The sequence below is a fragment of the Pogona vitticeps genome, chromosome 4 (assembly GCF_051106095.1).
Source record: "Pogona vitticeps strain Pit_001003342236 chromosome 4, PviZW2.1, whole genome shotgun sequence".
Classification (NCBI taxonomy): Eukaryota; Metazoa; Chordata; class Lepidosauria; order Squamata; family Agamidae; genus Pogona; species Pogona vitticeps.
In genome coordinates this window covers 117,989,068-118,005,276 of record NC_135786.1, presented here as the reverse complement: position 1 = coordinate 118,005,276, position 16,209 = coordinate 117,989,068, and the positions used below count along the sequence as shown (strand labels likewise).

The 16,209-nt window shown below is 40.8% G+C and overlaps 1 protein-coding gene across 17 annotated transcripts in view; it reads left to right on the top strand.

Moving 5' to 3' along the window:
• RALGPS2 (Ral GEF with PH domain and SH3 binding motif 2) overlaps positions 1-16,209 on the top strand; it is a 368,517-nt gene that overhangs the window by 302,217 nt on the left and 50,091 nt on the right. For all 17 annotated transcript variants that reach the window (XM_078392372.1, XM_078392375.1, XM_078392380.1 and 14 more), the window contains one exon: positions 540-594. In XM_078392372.1, coding sequence (XP_078248498.1) covers positions 540-594 — 55 coding nt within the window. The remainder of the gene's footprint in view (positions 1-539; positions 595-16,209) is intronic.

Here is a 16,209-nt window from a genome sequence, read left to right as displayed (position 1 = left end):
TAAATTAGAAGATTGGTATGGTGAAAATGAAACATTGCATTAAATGATAAATTGACTACTGAACTCAAGATGAAAAGAGGGGAAATAAGTTCCAATATTTTCTATGCTATTTGGGGTAGATTTGTTGAATTTGTATTAGGGAAAGGAGAGGGGAAAGCCTCTAAACAGCAATCTATACAATTTTGGAAAGGAAGTTTGTAATAAAAATATTGTTCAATGGGTCCCATGGGTATGGGGTGCATGGTAGAATTTAATGTATAGCAAGCACTATTATTTAAATTTTTGTATTTTTGTTGTTGTGTTTGTTTTCTATTTTAAAAAATAAAATTAAAACAACAGCAACAACAAAAGAGCAGGAAGACTGCAGAAACATGTTACCTTTTGCCATTCTTATTATGTTGGACCTTTATTTCATACTGCCCAAATAGTTTTTTGACATTTATTGTTATAACCTTCAGGGATGTTTTCATGTGTGTTTTCTTGGAACATTGTGTCCCAGAATTATTTAAGACTTTAATGAATTTTTATTTTAATTTAAGGTAGCAGTGATGGTTCGGAGCTCAGTGAAGAAACTTCCTGGCCAGCATTTGAAAGGTAAAAAAAGCTCTGTCTTTTCATTTTGTTCAGACTGATGGACTGCTGCTTCACATGTGATAGGTCTGCATTTCTGTGTTGGAAAAAAAAATGTACAAAGTTTGTATGGAAATTGTTTGAATACTCATCCCAGAGGGTTTCAGAGTGTGGGTGGGGTTGTTTTTATTAATCATGGCAGACAGGTGAAAACTGTGGAGCCCTGTGAGTTTTGTTAAAAGCTTTGGAAATAACTCCCTTATTTATAGTGTATAGTGAATAATTAACATGTTTGGAAAGAACTTTCTGATAAGAATATGAACTTTCTAATTAGAGTAATTAAGAGGAAAAGAGATGTATGTAGCTAGCCGGATTATCTTTATGAAAATCTAGCCTGAGGAGATGAAAGTTACAAATGTCTCAGTAGAAAAAAAAGAGTAGGGCAGCTTGAGCTATAAATCTTAAATAACTCCTATTTAAAATAATTCACAGAAGTTGGTGACTCAGATACAAATGTAATCTGATAGATGAACAGAAGAGAGATAAAGTCCTGGACTGGATTAAGTCACACCAGACCTGGTCTGGATTCAGTAAGATAGAGAGAGAGAGAGAGAGAGAGAGAGTACAGTGTGGGATTTAAAGACTGGGTTAGTATGACTTTGAGATGTTGTAGTCAGATTTGCTGGTTTTTATAAGAAAGATTTGTTTGTTAAAGTGGCTAGAGAAAAATAGGGAAAATTGTCATGTAAGGATGCACCCATTCACGTCTATCAAGATGTTTGCTTTCAGATTGTATCTTAGAGAAGAGCAAAACCCACTGTTACAACCAATAACAACCATCCCCTTGAAGAATATAAGATATAATTGGGGGTAGCAAGTATACTTGAGAGTATTTTCACACTGGAAAATATCATAGAATAACATTAGTGGATCAAGGCTTGGATTTGCTTTATGAGTGGTATTTGATCAATGAGAAACAATGGGGAAAAATCACTAGAAGGCAAGAAAAATATAAATCTACTAGCTCTGAGGGGGAAGAAGATCTGGAAGGAGCAGTTGGTGGATAATCAGTTGACTAGCTTTAGCCCCAGGAGACATTATCAGTGTGTTGAAACTTCAGTGGAAGAAGGGGAGGGATAATATTGGTCTGTGTCAGGGTGGGGAATTGGGATGGTGAGATAAAGATGTTTCTGTTATGGGAGTTATTTGCTTTAGGGAACCAAAACAGAGACATGAAAATGTGAAAATATGGTTGAAACTTTAAGAATTTCAACTTCAAGTATGAGAGTGTTATAGAAGCGAAGAGAATAAGGAAGAGATAAAACGGACATAATTTTCTTACAAGAAATTAATCAAACAAAAGATGGGGTTTATGAACTGAAACTAACTTGGTTTGATATTTATGAAAAGAGGTATGGTAACTCAAGGTCAAGAAATTTCTCCAAGAAATGTAAATTTAAATTGAAAAAAATGAAGATGATGATAGAGGGAGAAGAATACATTCTGATTAATATATATTCAAATGAAATCAAGTGGCATTTTTCAAAGAAGTGTTTAAAGAGTTAAAAAATTAAAATATATGCTGAAGGGATTTGTAATAATGGCAGGAGATTTTAATATGGTAATGGGGAAAGAAATCAAAAGGAGAAAAATGATTATATTACAGTTTTGAATAAGGAGGAAAGGAAAATGGATTTGAAAGTTGTTTGGAGGGAATTGAGATATTAAAATATTATTTATTACTTTCCCGTTCATAAAAGCTTTCCTAAAATAGATTATATGTTTATTTCTAAAGATTTGACTTTTAAAGTTATGAATATTGGTGTAAGTATTGTAAAGATCATGTTTGATCTTTAGGCGGGGAAAATTCTCTACGGCAGAGACTGGATTCAAGTTTAATGGAACTGGATTGATTAAGCATATGGACAACTTTAACTTGGAATACAATTTTTTGACAATTGGAACATAATGACACAACAAGGACAATTTTGGGAGGAAACAAAATCTACCCTTCAAGCAATCTTAGAAATAGTGAGATCCCACAACAAACAGGCAAAATTATTCACAGCATAGTTGAAGAAGAATTATAGTCAACAGGAGACAGGAAATAATGAACAAGGAAATGAGAGGGTGATGGATGGTGTATGCCAACCTAAAGAGAGGCTGGAGGAAACTAATGGGGAAAACCTGGTGGAGTTGAGGAGAATAATAAGGGAAGATAAGGGGAGAAAATCAGCAGAATGATTTAAAAATATCCTGGAAGATTATTGGAGATAGACCAAGTGTATAAAGATCTATTGGAGGTAAATCAAATGCGTAAAATGGTCTCAGAGGACACAAAAGATGGCAGAATGTTTAGAAAGACAGAAACAAAAATTGAAGAAGATTAGGAGAAGGAATTACATAGAAAGATGAAAAAGGGAAAAACAGAAAGGTGGCCCTCAATGTTGGGAAGCATGTACATACTTGAGTTCTCGAATTGCAAAGGGCTATATCTTATATATTAAAAAAGAGAATTAAACTGAAATAAGGGAGCACTAATCAGGGTAAAGGCATAATATGGTGGGGTGGGGGGTTTAAAGACAAATTGAAGCTAGATATAAGGTTGGGGTAAACAAATAGTACATAATGAACATACATTAGATATGATATTGTTATAGACAGGATAGAAAATGTGGAGATAGAAACAGCTAAACAACTATACAAAATCTGTATAGGATGCTCTAGATCAGGGGTCTCAAACATGCTGCCCAGGGGCCATTTGCAGCCCGCCGGATGAAAGTTTGTGGCCCCCGCTTTGTCTACCCCTCCCCAAAGCGCCCACAGGTCCTCTGCTGTTAATAATTTTTTAAAAAGCCTAGCCTCACTCGCCAGCTCTCTCCCAAGACAGCGCCTCTTGCACCCTCCATCCGAACTGCAGCCTGCCAGCCAGCCTGCCTGTCTGCCGGCTTGCAGGCTGCAGTTCCAGATGGAGGGTGCAAGAGGTGCTGCCTTGGGGGAGAGCCGGCAAGCAAGGCGCGCTGCCAGCCCTTTTCCTCGAGTGCCCAAGCCACCACCAAGCGATGCCTGAGAGCAGAGCTCGCTCCTGGCCCGTCCTCGAAGAGCACCTCCAACAGCCCACTTATCAGGATTCACTCTGTACCAGCCTAGCTGTAAATTAGGAAAAACAGACTCTCAGCCTTTACTACACTCCAGTGTCCTCAACTCATCTATCTATCTATCTATCTATCTATCTATCTATCTATCTATCTATCTATCTATCTATCTATCTATCTATCTATCTATCTATCTATCTACCTACCTACCTACCTACCTACCTACCTACCTACCTACCTACCTACCTACCTACCTACCTACCTACCTACCTACCTACCTACCTACCTACCTACCTACAGTGGACCCTCGACTTACAGACGGCTCGACTTACAGACTTTTCGAGTTACAGACTTCTCTGGCTGCAAATTTTAGATTCGACTTGCAGCCAGAGAATCGACTTACAGACCAGAAAAAACCCAAAATGGAATAAAAATAGAATAAAAACCACTGGTTATGGGATTAATCGGTTTTCAGTGCATTGTAGGTCAATGGAGATGCGACTTACAGACTTTTCGACTTGCAGCCACCATTCCAATATGGATTAATTCCTTAAGTAGAGGGTCCACTGTATCTATCTATCTCCCACCTTTTTCCAAAGCAGGCATAAAACATCACTTTTTAACTCCTATCAAATTCTGCTCATCAGGATGATTACTTTTTGCAAGTTTTTATTATAATATTATTAGTGCTGGCTAATTGAAATTTCTCATGGAAGGACCTGATAGTTTCTCAGTGAATACCTAGATGGACCATGTCCATCAATAGCATTTGATGAAAAATTAACATGTAAAGCTAGAGTAACAAAAGGAATAGAAACATGAGACAGATTCATGGAAATGTCATCTGTTTCTTTATGTACATTAATTCTGCCTTCATTGGACTGCCCTAAGGTCAGATCAGGTTCTGGAAAGATGTCCTGTGAATCATTATAAGAATGAACTTTTGTTTTTGTTTTTTTGTTTTGTCTTTTTGTTTCTTTTTGTTGTTTTCTGAATCTTCAGTGGTAGATTTTGTATTACAGTGGTGCCTCGCTGGACAGTTACATCGCATGACAGTTTTTTCACTAGACAGTGACTTTTTGCAATCGCTATAGCGATTCACAAAACAGTTATTCCTATGGGGGAATTTCGCTGGACAATGTTTGGTCCCTGCTTCGCAAACCGATTTTTGCTAGACAACGATTTTGACAGCTCCCTCCGCGCTAGCAAAACGGGTGTTTTCGAGACCTAAGCTTCACAAGACAGCTATTTAAACAACTGATTGGCAGTCCACAAAGCGACTTTCCTATGGCCGATCTTCGCTAGACAATGCCGATTCTTTCCCATTGGAACGCGTTAAACAGGCTTCAATGCATTCCAATAGGGAAATGCTTTTTGCTAGACAATGATTTTGCTAAACACCAATTTCAGTGGAACAGATTATCATTGTCTAGCAAGGCACCACTGTAATAATATTCTCCCATTTAGTTTCACTGGAATCAGTGAAGTCTGACAGTAATAGTTTTTAATGTTTGTGTTACCTTGCATTTATCTTTATTTTTACCTTGTAATTATCTGTACTACAGTATAATAAACATTTTTTTAATCCTGGAAAGAAATGTCAACAAGGAAACTATAGTTTTTGTCAAAAGCAATTCCCATACCATGATCTGTTTTCTCTGTGAGAAAATATATTCCTTCTAAACACATCAAATATTACAGTCTGTACACCATAAACATTTGCCCAAGTGGGATTCTAGCCAAGACCATTGGTACCATCTACCCTATTAAGTAAAGAAAATATTTTAACACCAGCATACTGGCTTGTGCTCAATGCAACACTTCTGGAGCAGTTTTGTTGTTGCCCTGTGGCTGTTGAGGGCTTGACAAGGCAGCAAAAAGACAGGAGGGAGGACTTCTTACATCACTGGCTACCCAGTGCAAGAGCTCTGAGAGCCAGGAGCCATAGGACATATGAGATTTAAAGAAGAGTAGATCTGAAACTAGTGGAAATGTTAGTATTAAGATTATTTAGAATGTTAATTGTTTTACTGTTTTAGTCTGTAAATTATTTTAAGAAACTTTTGTTTAAAAACAGTATGTAAATATTTCCAGTATAGAAGATTATGTAGCATTCAGTCACATTGTGAATGGTTGCATTGCAAATCAACTGAGGCCTTGTATTCCACACACCTTTCTCTGTGCATAAAATATCTCTGTGTGTATGTGTATAAGTAAAATTGAATGCAGAACCTTTGATGTGAGAGAAACAGAAAGTTCATATTCCTCAAGATATTGAAAGATATTACAGTGCTTTGCACAATAATAAATGGTAGAACATGCAAAATTTCCAATTTCCTCTACCTGCCACTTTTATTTCTGTGTAATCATTGAGATTTTGTAGAAGATAAGACAGAAGTGTACAACTAAATCAATATAAGAATGGCTTTCCATTTTCTGAGGCAATTACATGGTTGTCAGTCCCCTTCTTAGTCTCTTCTCTCTGCACTTTTGTCCAAAACCAGTGTTGTTTTTGACTATGAGGGATGTCCCACTTTTCATTTATTAGATTCAGGATGTTTTGCCTAGTCTCTGCTCCCTACCTTTTTCTTAGGGTTTCCAAATCATTCTAGTGCAGTTCTGATGACTGTCATTGGAAATAATCCTAATACCATGCTGCATGGGTTTGTCCGGAAAACACCCGTTTTGTAAGATCGCCCATAGGGAAGCCATTTTGCAGAGCCGCCAGTCAGCTGTAAAAATCATTGTCTTCCAAATAAACGGTCCGCGAAGCATGGACCAAATCATCGTCCAGCAAAAATCGACCATTGGAATCACTGTTTTGCGAATCGCTATAGCGATCGCAAAACCTCAGCATTATGCGGATTCGTCATTTAGCGAGGTCTTTGTCATGCAAGGCATCACTGTATAGCAGTGACGGGAAATCCATTCTTTCTTCCAAATTATTGGCAGTGATGGTATTCAACAATGTCTGCTTCTCCCATTCTAATCCTTGCAGTTCAGATTCTTTTTCTGAAAGGCCTTTTCTTCTTTGTGGTATCTGTGAATTCACACATGGGGTTTATTTTGTGCATGTGCTGACTTCTCTGAATCTTCTAGAGCAGTAGTCCCCAACCTTGGGCCTCCAGATTTTCTTGGACTACAACTCCCAGAAGTCTTCACCCCCACCTCTGCTGGCCAGGATTTCTGGGAGTTGAAGTCCAAGAACATCTGGAGGCCCAAGGTTGGGGACCCCTGTTCTAGAGACTTAGATTGGAGAAACCACACCCCCTTTCACTACATATGCTTTGCTCCCTGCCCATTGCCTCTCAGTTCCTTTCTTTCTGCTGCTGCATCAATGTCCTTCTCTAGAGCATTGGAAAGTTCAGGAAAGTGTTTTTCTTGGCGCTTGGGCTGTTTATTCTCTTTTTCCTTCTCCCCCCCCTTTGCTAAAAACAATTAAACTCCCTGTTTTGTTTTCTCCCTCCTTTTATGGCTCATTTTAAGCACTATTGGAATGCAACAACAAGATCCCACTGTTCAAGTATTCCCTAAATGCCTTTTTTGTTTAGGCACAGGACACCAGCCTCACCTCTAGGAACTCAGCAAAATATTTACTAAGCAGGCTATTTGGCACCATCAGGACCACTTTTGCATCCATTTGTGGCAGTGCATGCTTCACTTGGAAGCTCCTCTACCAGTCCCCACAACAGGCCTGTAGCGGGCACGCTGAAGCCTCTACCAACTCAGGCCTCCAGGAGTGCTCACTCTTCTTCTCAGGTAGCTGCCACCAGGTTTTGCTGTTTCAATACCAATAAATCACTGAATCATGTGTTTCTTCAAAACTTAAACTTGTTTATTGGTTTAACAAAATAAAGGAAGTAAATCACAAAATGTTAATCAAGGTCTCTCACTCACTGACACACACAGACTCTTCCCTCACTGACTGTTTGGCTCACAGGCCCATAGGCACACTCATCACTCACTCTCACAAAATCTTTCTCTAATCTTTACATCATACACCCCTTTATATATTCCAGCTCAAAGTCCTGCAGGATCAAGGCCCATCTCATCAGCTTGCTATTGTTAGCTTTGATAGTTCCTAACCATAATAATGGGGAATGATCAATACACAAGACAAAATGTCTTCCCCAAATATATGGCTTAAGTTTCTGAACAGCGTACACGATAGCAAGACACTCTTTTTCGATGGTAGAAAGATGTCTCTTGCCTGCCTTCAGCTTTTTGCTCAGGTACGCCACTGGATGAAGTTCTCTGTTGTCGTCACTCTGGCACAGCACGGCACCTAACCCGGTGTTGGATGCATCAGTGAAGATGGTAAACTCCCGCTGGAAATCCGGAGCTCTTAAGACTGGGTGGGTCATCAATGCCTCCTTCATCTTCTTGAATGCCTCCTCACAGCTGCTGGTCCACTGGATACAATCAGCACTTTTCTTGCATGTCAGATAAGGGAGCGGCTATTTCGCTGAATCTGGGAATAAACTGTCTATAATAGCCAGCTAACCCTAGAAAAGATCTGACCTTTTTCTTGGTGGTGGGTTTAGGCCAGTTACTACTAGCTTCCACTTTGGCTGCTAGGGGTTTGATTCTACCTCCCCCTACTACATGACCTAAATACTTCAGCTCAGAGCTACCCAGCTGGCATTTGCACGCTTTCACTGTTAGCCCAGCTGCTTTCACTCTTTGCAGCACTGTCTCTAAGTGATAAAGGTGATCTTTCCAGGAGTGACTAAAGATCCCTATATCATCAATGTAAGCCACTGTGAAGTCGCTAAGCCCTTATAAAGTTTGGTCCATAAGTCTCTGGAATGTTGCTGGTGAGTTTCTTAATCCAAAATTCAGGACACGGAACTCGTATAAACCAAAAGGGCTACAGAAGGCTGTCTTCTCTTGAGCTTTGGGGTCAATTCTCACTTGCCAAAACCCTTTTGTTAGATCTAGGCAGGATATGTATTGACATCCCCCTATGGTCTCTATTAGGTTGTCTAATCTGGGCATCGGATATGCATCCAGCTTGGTTACATGGTTCGGCTTCCTATAGTCCACACAAAATCGAATGCTGCCATCCGGCTTATCAACCAAAACTATAGGAGCAGTCCAAGGGCTGAATGAAGGAACAACGATGTTTTCTTTCAACATATCATCTAGCTCCTTGCACACCTTATCAACATATGGCCCAGTAACTCTATAAGAAGTAACTGCTTGTGGGGTGCATCTCCGGTATCAATCTTGTGCACCACTCCCTTGGCTAACCCTGGTTTGCTAGAGAAAACCTGTTGGTACTTCACAACCAAGGCCCTCAATTCATTTTGTTGCTCATGGGAAAGTAAAGGGCTAATTTTGACATCTTCAGGGTTATATCTAGCTTTCCCCCTCCCTTCCCAATATGGTAAGTCATGTTTCTCATTGTCTGCTTCCTTCATGGCAAACAGCACTCTGTTCTCCTCCCTATAATAAGGTTTGATCATATTTACATGGACCACCTTCCTGCCTGGTTCTCCATCTTCCTTAATGACATAATTAATTTCGCTCATTTTGGCAATTATTCTGAATGGTCCTGCCCAATTTAGTTGTAATTTGTTCCCTTTGAGAGGTCTTAGCACAAGTACCTCATCTCCAGGATTGAAATTTCTTTTCAAAGTGTTCATCAGGTTGTCTAAATATGAGATCACATTCTCAGGATCAGATTCTTGTATTTTCTCCCAACTTTGTCTGAGTAAGTCAAGGGGTTCTCTCACTTTTCTCCCAAACAGCAACTCAAAAGTTTTATCATGGCTATTCCCCTGCCTTTGATAAACATCACATCTTTGACAGAAATCTTTTATCTGCTTTCCCATCTCAGGCCAGTAGAAATTCTGTGATATTCTTTATTTGGTTTTGGAAATGCCTAGTTGAGCAGAAAATACATCTGAGTGTCCCCTTTCTATTATTTTCTGGCGATATTTCAAAGGAACCACTAACTGTTTTTGCAGATTTTCCCCTCCTTTCCTGGGGTTCACCAAAGACTCCCTGTACGATAAGTCCTTCTCAATAAGAAACCTTTCAGGTCTTTCAGAGTAACTGTTCTTCAGAAATGTTCTCAAAGCAGTGTTTCAGCATGGAATCTGCTTTTTGTTCCTGGGTGAATGTATTGCTTTGGGGACTATTAAGTTGAATTATCTTGGCTGAGTCATTACTGTCAATCATTCCCTTCATATGACTTTCATTTCCTTCCTCAGCTGTCCCTGCCTTCTCTTGTCGGGAATGAGTCAGAACTAAAACCCTCTTTATATGCTCAGAGAGGTCAGTTCCAATCAAAACCGCTGCTGGCAATTGTGAAGAAATCCCAATTCTCCAATGTCCTTCCCATCCCTGATATCGGATAGGTATCTCAGCCACTGGAAGAATGACGGCTTCTTCTCCAATCCCCTTAACAGACATGTTTTCCCCTTTCAAAATATATTTCTGAGGGACTATATCAGGGTGACATAGGGTTACTTGTGAGCATGAGTCCTTCAGAGCCATGTATTTATTGTTAAAGACATATTGTCTCCAGAAAATTTAAATAATTCCTGGTCCGTTTTAATTAAATAACAATGCCTAATTTCTGCCAGAGGAAAATCAGGTTCTCTATTTTCAGCTTGTGTAGGGAGCTCAGCTTGTGTTGCCATGGCACCTAACTCCTCCCTCTGAGTATTAACCTGTTCCTGCTGCACACAGTAGGCCTAGGTGAATTTCCTTTTTGTGGCCCAACTTCTCTATTTTTACCACACTGGGTTGAAATATGGCCCTTTTCACCACACCGAAAACAAGTCCTAAAATTCAATTGATTACTACCAGAGCTCTTAACTCCTTTTCCCTCCAAATTTTGGTTTCTGGTCTGGTTCTGATCTGAGGGCTTACCCACAAAATGGCCCCCAACCTTCTGCTGGTTCTTAAATTGTCCTCTGGGATATTTATTTGAGTCCTCACACACTTTCCTCACAACTTTTCCCTCATAACCACTTGGTTTTCTAATCTGGGAAATAAAATCAGCGGCCTGTCCCGCCTCTTGCAGATTTTTGGGTTTCTTGTCCCTGACTAGATACCTCAGTTCACTAGGTAGGTGTGAATAAAACTGTTCAAGACCAATGATGTTTTTAAGATCTTGTACTGTTTCAACTCCCTCCTGTTGGATCCATTTATCCAGGTATCTGGTCAAATTGGCCCCAAACTGTGAATAAGACTCCTCAGGTTTCTTGTTCAGAGACCAGAACCTCTGTCTCAGTTGCTCTGCATTGATGCCATACCTGGCAAAAACTAGCTTTTTGAACTCATCATAATTTTTAATTAATTCTAAAGGCATCTCAGCATAGACCTCGGCCAGGCCTCCACTAATTTGAGATCTCAGCACTATCATTCTTTCAGATTCCCTTACTTCAAAATCTTCGCATGCTCTCTCAAACATCATCATAATTGATTTAGGGCAATCCCCTTTTCTAAAGACTGGGAATCTTTTCAGGTCTGCCTTTGATAAATGTCTCTCCTCAGAGTTGGCTCTGCCATCATTGTTATTGTTATTATTGGCCTTCTGATTTCAAATGCCATTTTCTCCTTTTCCAATTCTGCATTCCTATCCATTTCTCTTTGTCTCATTCTTTCTTTCTCCATTTCTAAGGCCATCTTTTTTTTTCCATTTCTGCATCCATTTCTCTCTGTCTCATTTCTAAGGCTCTTTCCTCAGCTTTGGCCTTCATTTCTAGCTCCAATTTCCACTTTCTGAATTCTACTGGGTCGTCCCCCCTGGAAGTCTCCCTTTCTTGATCTGAGGTAAATTCTTCCCCAGAATCCCCATTTTCTTTATCTGACCCAACAGCCATTTCACAAGGCACTTGCTCAGCTTTCTTTCCCCTGTTAAAGGCATGTTCCTTTACTCAGGCTTCTGATTCAACTTTCAAGCCTCAATTTAAAAGTACACTTTTTTTCCTGTCAGTGAGAGTCTGTGTTACAACTTAGCTTTCCAGCACTCATCCACTGGTAAGTTAGCTACAGTGTCTAGGCCTCTGTCAACCAGCTAGGCCTGTCACCAAAGACAGAGTTTCTTTCCCTGCCTCAGGCACCAAAACCACTTAAAATCACAGCTTCACCCTATCCTAGGTTTAGCTGACTTTGAGTCCCCTCAGCTTATCTGCCCTTGGCCTCCGCTTTGTCCCCTCAGAGCTCTCCCTTGAACTCAGGGCAAGCTAGCCAACCTGCCACAGATTCTGCTTTGGGTAACTCTCTCCAGAAATGGTTTCCACAGAGCCTCCCTATCTTAGCCCCTCAATCTGAGTTCCAGAGCCCTCCTACTAGACTTTCTCCCCTTGAGAAAAGTCCTAGGAAGTTACCCACTCATCCACTCAGATTCCCTGACTAAAGATCTTCTCTGCTCTGGGCACCTTTCCAATCCAAGGCTTTATTGGGTCAAGCACGGATCCCACACGCTGGACACCAATTAATGTAGCAGGCACGCTGAAGCCTCTACCAACTCAGGCCTCCTGGAGTGCTCACTCTTCTTCTCAGGCAGCTGCCACCAGGTATTGCTGTTTCAATACCAATAAATCACTGAATCATGTGTTTCTTCAAAACTTAAACTTGTTTATTGGTTTAACAAAATAAAGGAAGTAAATCACAAAATGTTAATCAAGGTCTCTCACTCACTGACACACACAGACTCTTCCCTCACTGACTGTTTGGCTCACAGGCCCATAGGCACACTCATCACTCACTCTCACAAAATCTCTCTCTAATCTCCCCTCTTTACATCATACACCCCTTTATATATTCCAGCTCCTCCCCCTTCGGCACCACCTTCCGTCCCCTCATTGACTGTTGTTCCACTGCCCAGCTGTGACGGACAGGTGAGGGCGGGGCTAAATGCTACAAGGCCTTGATTACCAACCCTAATGGAGCCTTCTACACTTGCTACAAACACCCCACAACTAGTGCCTAACACCTCTGAAATGCCATCCAGAGTGACTCCTGAGCTCCCTTCTTCAAGTGCTGCACAAACATCGAGATTGTTGTCCAACAAGAAGAAACGGTCTAGAGTCCAGATACCACTAAAGAAATCCAAATCAAAGAAATCTAAGCCCTTGGCACCAACTCCAATATCTACACCTCAGGCCATCCCAGAGGTCCCACCAGTGGTCAATGAATGTGTCTGTCTCAATTCAGAGCCAGAGTATGAGCCTGTGGACCTGGTCAGACTGCCCCGCATCTGAACTTATCCCCTTCTGATGCCTTGCCAGAGTGGGTCTGCCTTGCTCAGCACACCCTTAAGATTCTTAAAGAGCCCTCTATGGTGGCAGCATCTCCTGCTCACTCCTCTCTTGATCACAGGTTTCAACAATGAAACATGGAAAGGCTCAGATGAAGTCTGTGCACCTATACTATAGGGTATACGACAACCCTGACAACCCAGAGCCACACTTCTTCGCAACGGTCCTGTACTTCCTCCAGATTGGGCTCTATCTTGGCTAGCCATGATACCAAAACATAAGTCTAGATGGGACTCTTACACTTTCACATTGTATGCAATGCCTTCAACCTTCTGGTATCAAGACATTCCACAGTCTCCCTCTCCACTTTGAAAATGATTTAGACTTGCCTAGGATCACCCTCCTATCCTCTTATCAACTGTGACATTGAGACCATTCCCTGAAATGAAAGAGGGCTTCAACCCCTCAGTAATCTGATTCTTTTGATTCTCCCTTGGACTGCTCCCAAAGACCACACTCCCAGAGAGTTTTTCCTCAGCACCTGGTACCAACCTCTATCATGCACTTAGCATCCAAGAGACCCACCAAACCTGCAATATCAGAGGCAGCAACCTTTTATTTCTCACCCTTGGTATCAAGGAAATCATCACCTGGATCCAGAGCCCTGTATGATAATACAAAGCATTCTTGATCCCAACCAGCTTCGAATCCCACCGATGCTCAGCCAGGTGTCACACGATTCTTCAATACAGAGGCTGTTTTCTATGGCCATGGTCATGCTGATGCTTTGTTAGTACTCCCACCATCATCCAAACACCACCATCAAGCTCTGCTACCAGATTGCTAACAAGCCACTCCTAAGCCCTCTACAAGGCCATTCCTCTCAAGCAACAGCAGCATCCACTGCCTTCCTATGTGGTGCCTGCCTCCCAGATATCTGCAAGTGGTCGATGCCATCCACATTCATCCACCACTACCAGCTGGACATTTGAGCCAACAGGACACCTCTTTCGGCAATGCTGTCATTGCTTCAGTGTTGCCATGACATCTGTCCTGGTGTTGAGTTGATTCTAGCTTGCTAATCACCCACATGTGTGACTTCCCAGATGCCACAAAGAAGATGACTAGATTACTTCAAGGGGTTATCTGTGGATTCACACAACCCACCCTGCCTCCCCACAGCATCACACAACCCATTGCCTCAAAATGGCACAACAACAGACTGTGGGAACTGAGAGACAATGTGCAGGGTGCAGAGCATATGTAGGGAAAGTGGGCGTGGTTTCTCCAATCTAAGGCTCTAGAAGATTCCCAGAAGTCTGTGTGTGCAGAAAACAAACCCCATGTGTGTGAATTCAAAGCAAAAGCAAAGCATGCTGCTTATATACCACCCCATAGTGCTTCAAGCACTCTCTGGGTGGTTTACAAGTTAATTATGCAGGCTACTCATTGCCCCCCCTCAGCGACCTGGGTACTCATTTTACCGACCTCAGAAGGATAGAAGGCTGAGTGAACCTTGAGCCGGCTACCTGAGATTGAACCCCAGGTCGTGAGCACAGTTTTGGCTGCAGTACAGCGGTTTAACCACTGTGCCACGAATTCACTGATAACCACTCAAAGAACCTCAGTTACAAATAGAGATGGGGGTGTTTGTATATGAATCTGAATATCCCTGCATAGGTGGAAATAACAAGGGTCCGGCGCCATGGGGCCTGACTGTCTACTTACGATTTCGCCGCTGCCTCCAGCTCCGCAGAGGCTTCCTATCATGCCATTGTCCACAATCGATTACCCAGTCCTGGCAGGAGGTGGGATGGCAAGCCTCTCTGCTAGGTCGGAGATTGGCTAATCCATTGCAGAGAACAGCACGATAGGAAGCCTCCCCAGAGTCAGCAGCAGTGGCAAAATCATGAGTGGACAGTCCGGCCCATGGGGCCAGACTCTCGTTATTTCCACATGTGCAGGGATATTCATATACGAATACAAATGCCCCCATCTCTACTTACAAGTAAGTAACACAGTTTTCTGTCCCACAGACTTGCTAACTAAGAGATAAGGCAATAGAAAGCTTGTCTTCTGCAAATAAATTCCTTCTTCACAGTATCAGACTACTGGAAAAGTTGTGGCTTTGAACATGTTAGGAAATGTGCTGAAGCATGAAATTGTCTCCAGATCAATTCATAGATGCATAAATAAATTAAAAACCTTTGGTTTTACAGCTGAGCCACATGGTGGCATATAGTTGTTTGTACTATAGTAATTCACTGTCAGACAAGGATGCGTAGAATGAAAAGATTGCATTCAGAGTCTCTTGAGATTTGTTGATCCTGGTTAATCTGCTTTCCAAGAAGCAAACCACAGCATTTGGAGCCAGTGTTTCAAATTTATTTGACACTGAGAAAGCAACAGTGTTACAGTGTAAACTCATATTAGCTTAAACTGCTAGAACCATGGTTATGTTCCTGTTGCAGCTTTTTTCACCATCATAGCATTAAAATTTAAACTAAAGGAGCACATAAACTTTTATCCAAAATCAAAACTCTTTCAGGTAGTCTCAGGTGAAACTGTCTCTCAGTACAAATATTGAGAGGAGCTGGAGTCTAATATGTACCGCTATAAATAAATACAGTTTATATACCCTGAATTTGTTAAAGAATTTATTAATATTTAACACAAGAATAATTGACTTTCAAAGTGGTAGTACAGGTGTTTGATCCAAGATAATTATTTCTGTCTGTATTATTTTTACTATTACAGTCTTCCTGACTCATAGAAAATAGTGTTGGTTTTCTATCCCAAAGTCTTGACTTGTTTTAAAAGTGAAATGGTATAATTGCTGATGACTTGAGATAAGCGTGGCTGTTCTGTTTGCCATTTATTACAGTGTTTCATCCTTCAATAAGAGAAACAATGTGTGATTATTTTATATAATAATACAGTACATCACAAGTATAATTATTAAATCAAAATAATATTAATTTAAGTTGGCATATTAGTTCCTTATAATACCAGTCAAACAGGGACCTGTTTTGCTTTATGCAAAGATATAGCAATATCTTGTCTTAGTAGATTTAACAATGTAATGCACTATATATTTTTTAAAGGTAGGTTATAAAACGGGCATTTTGCTTTGTTTTTTCTTTATATTTTGTGTGTGGTTTTGTTGGTGTTGCTTCTCAAACCACTCATTGGAATGCCAACAAAAATACTCTAGTGCTGTATGAACTCATTAAGAATATGTGTCCAAATAAGAAAATTATATTTAATCAAATATGTTGTTGCTTGCAGAAAAATAGGTAGTTGCAATGTATCAGGAAGCTTATTAT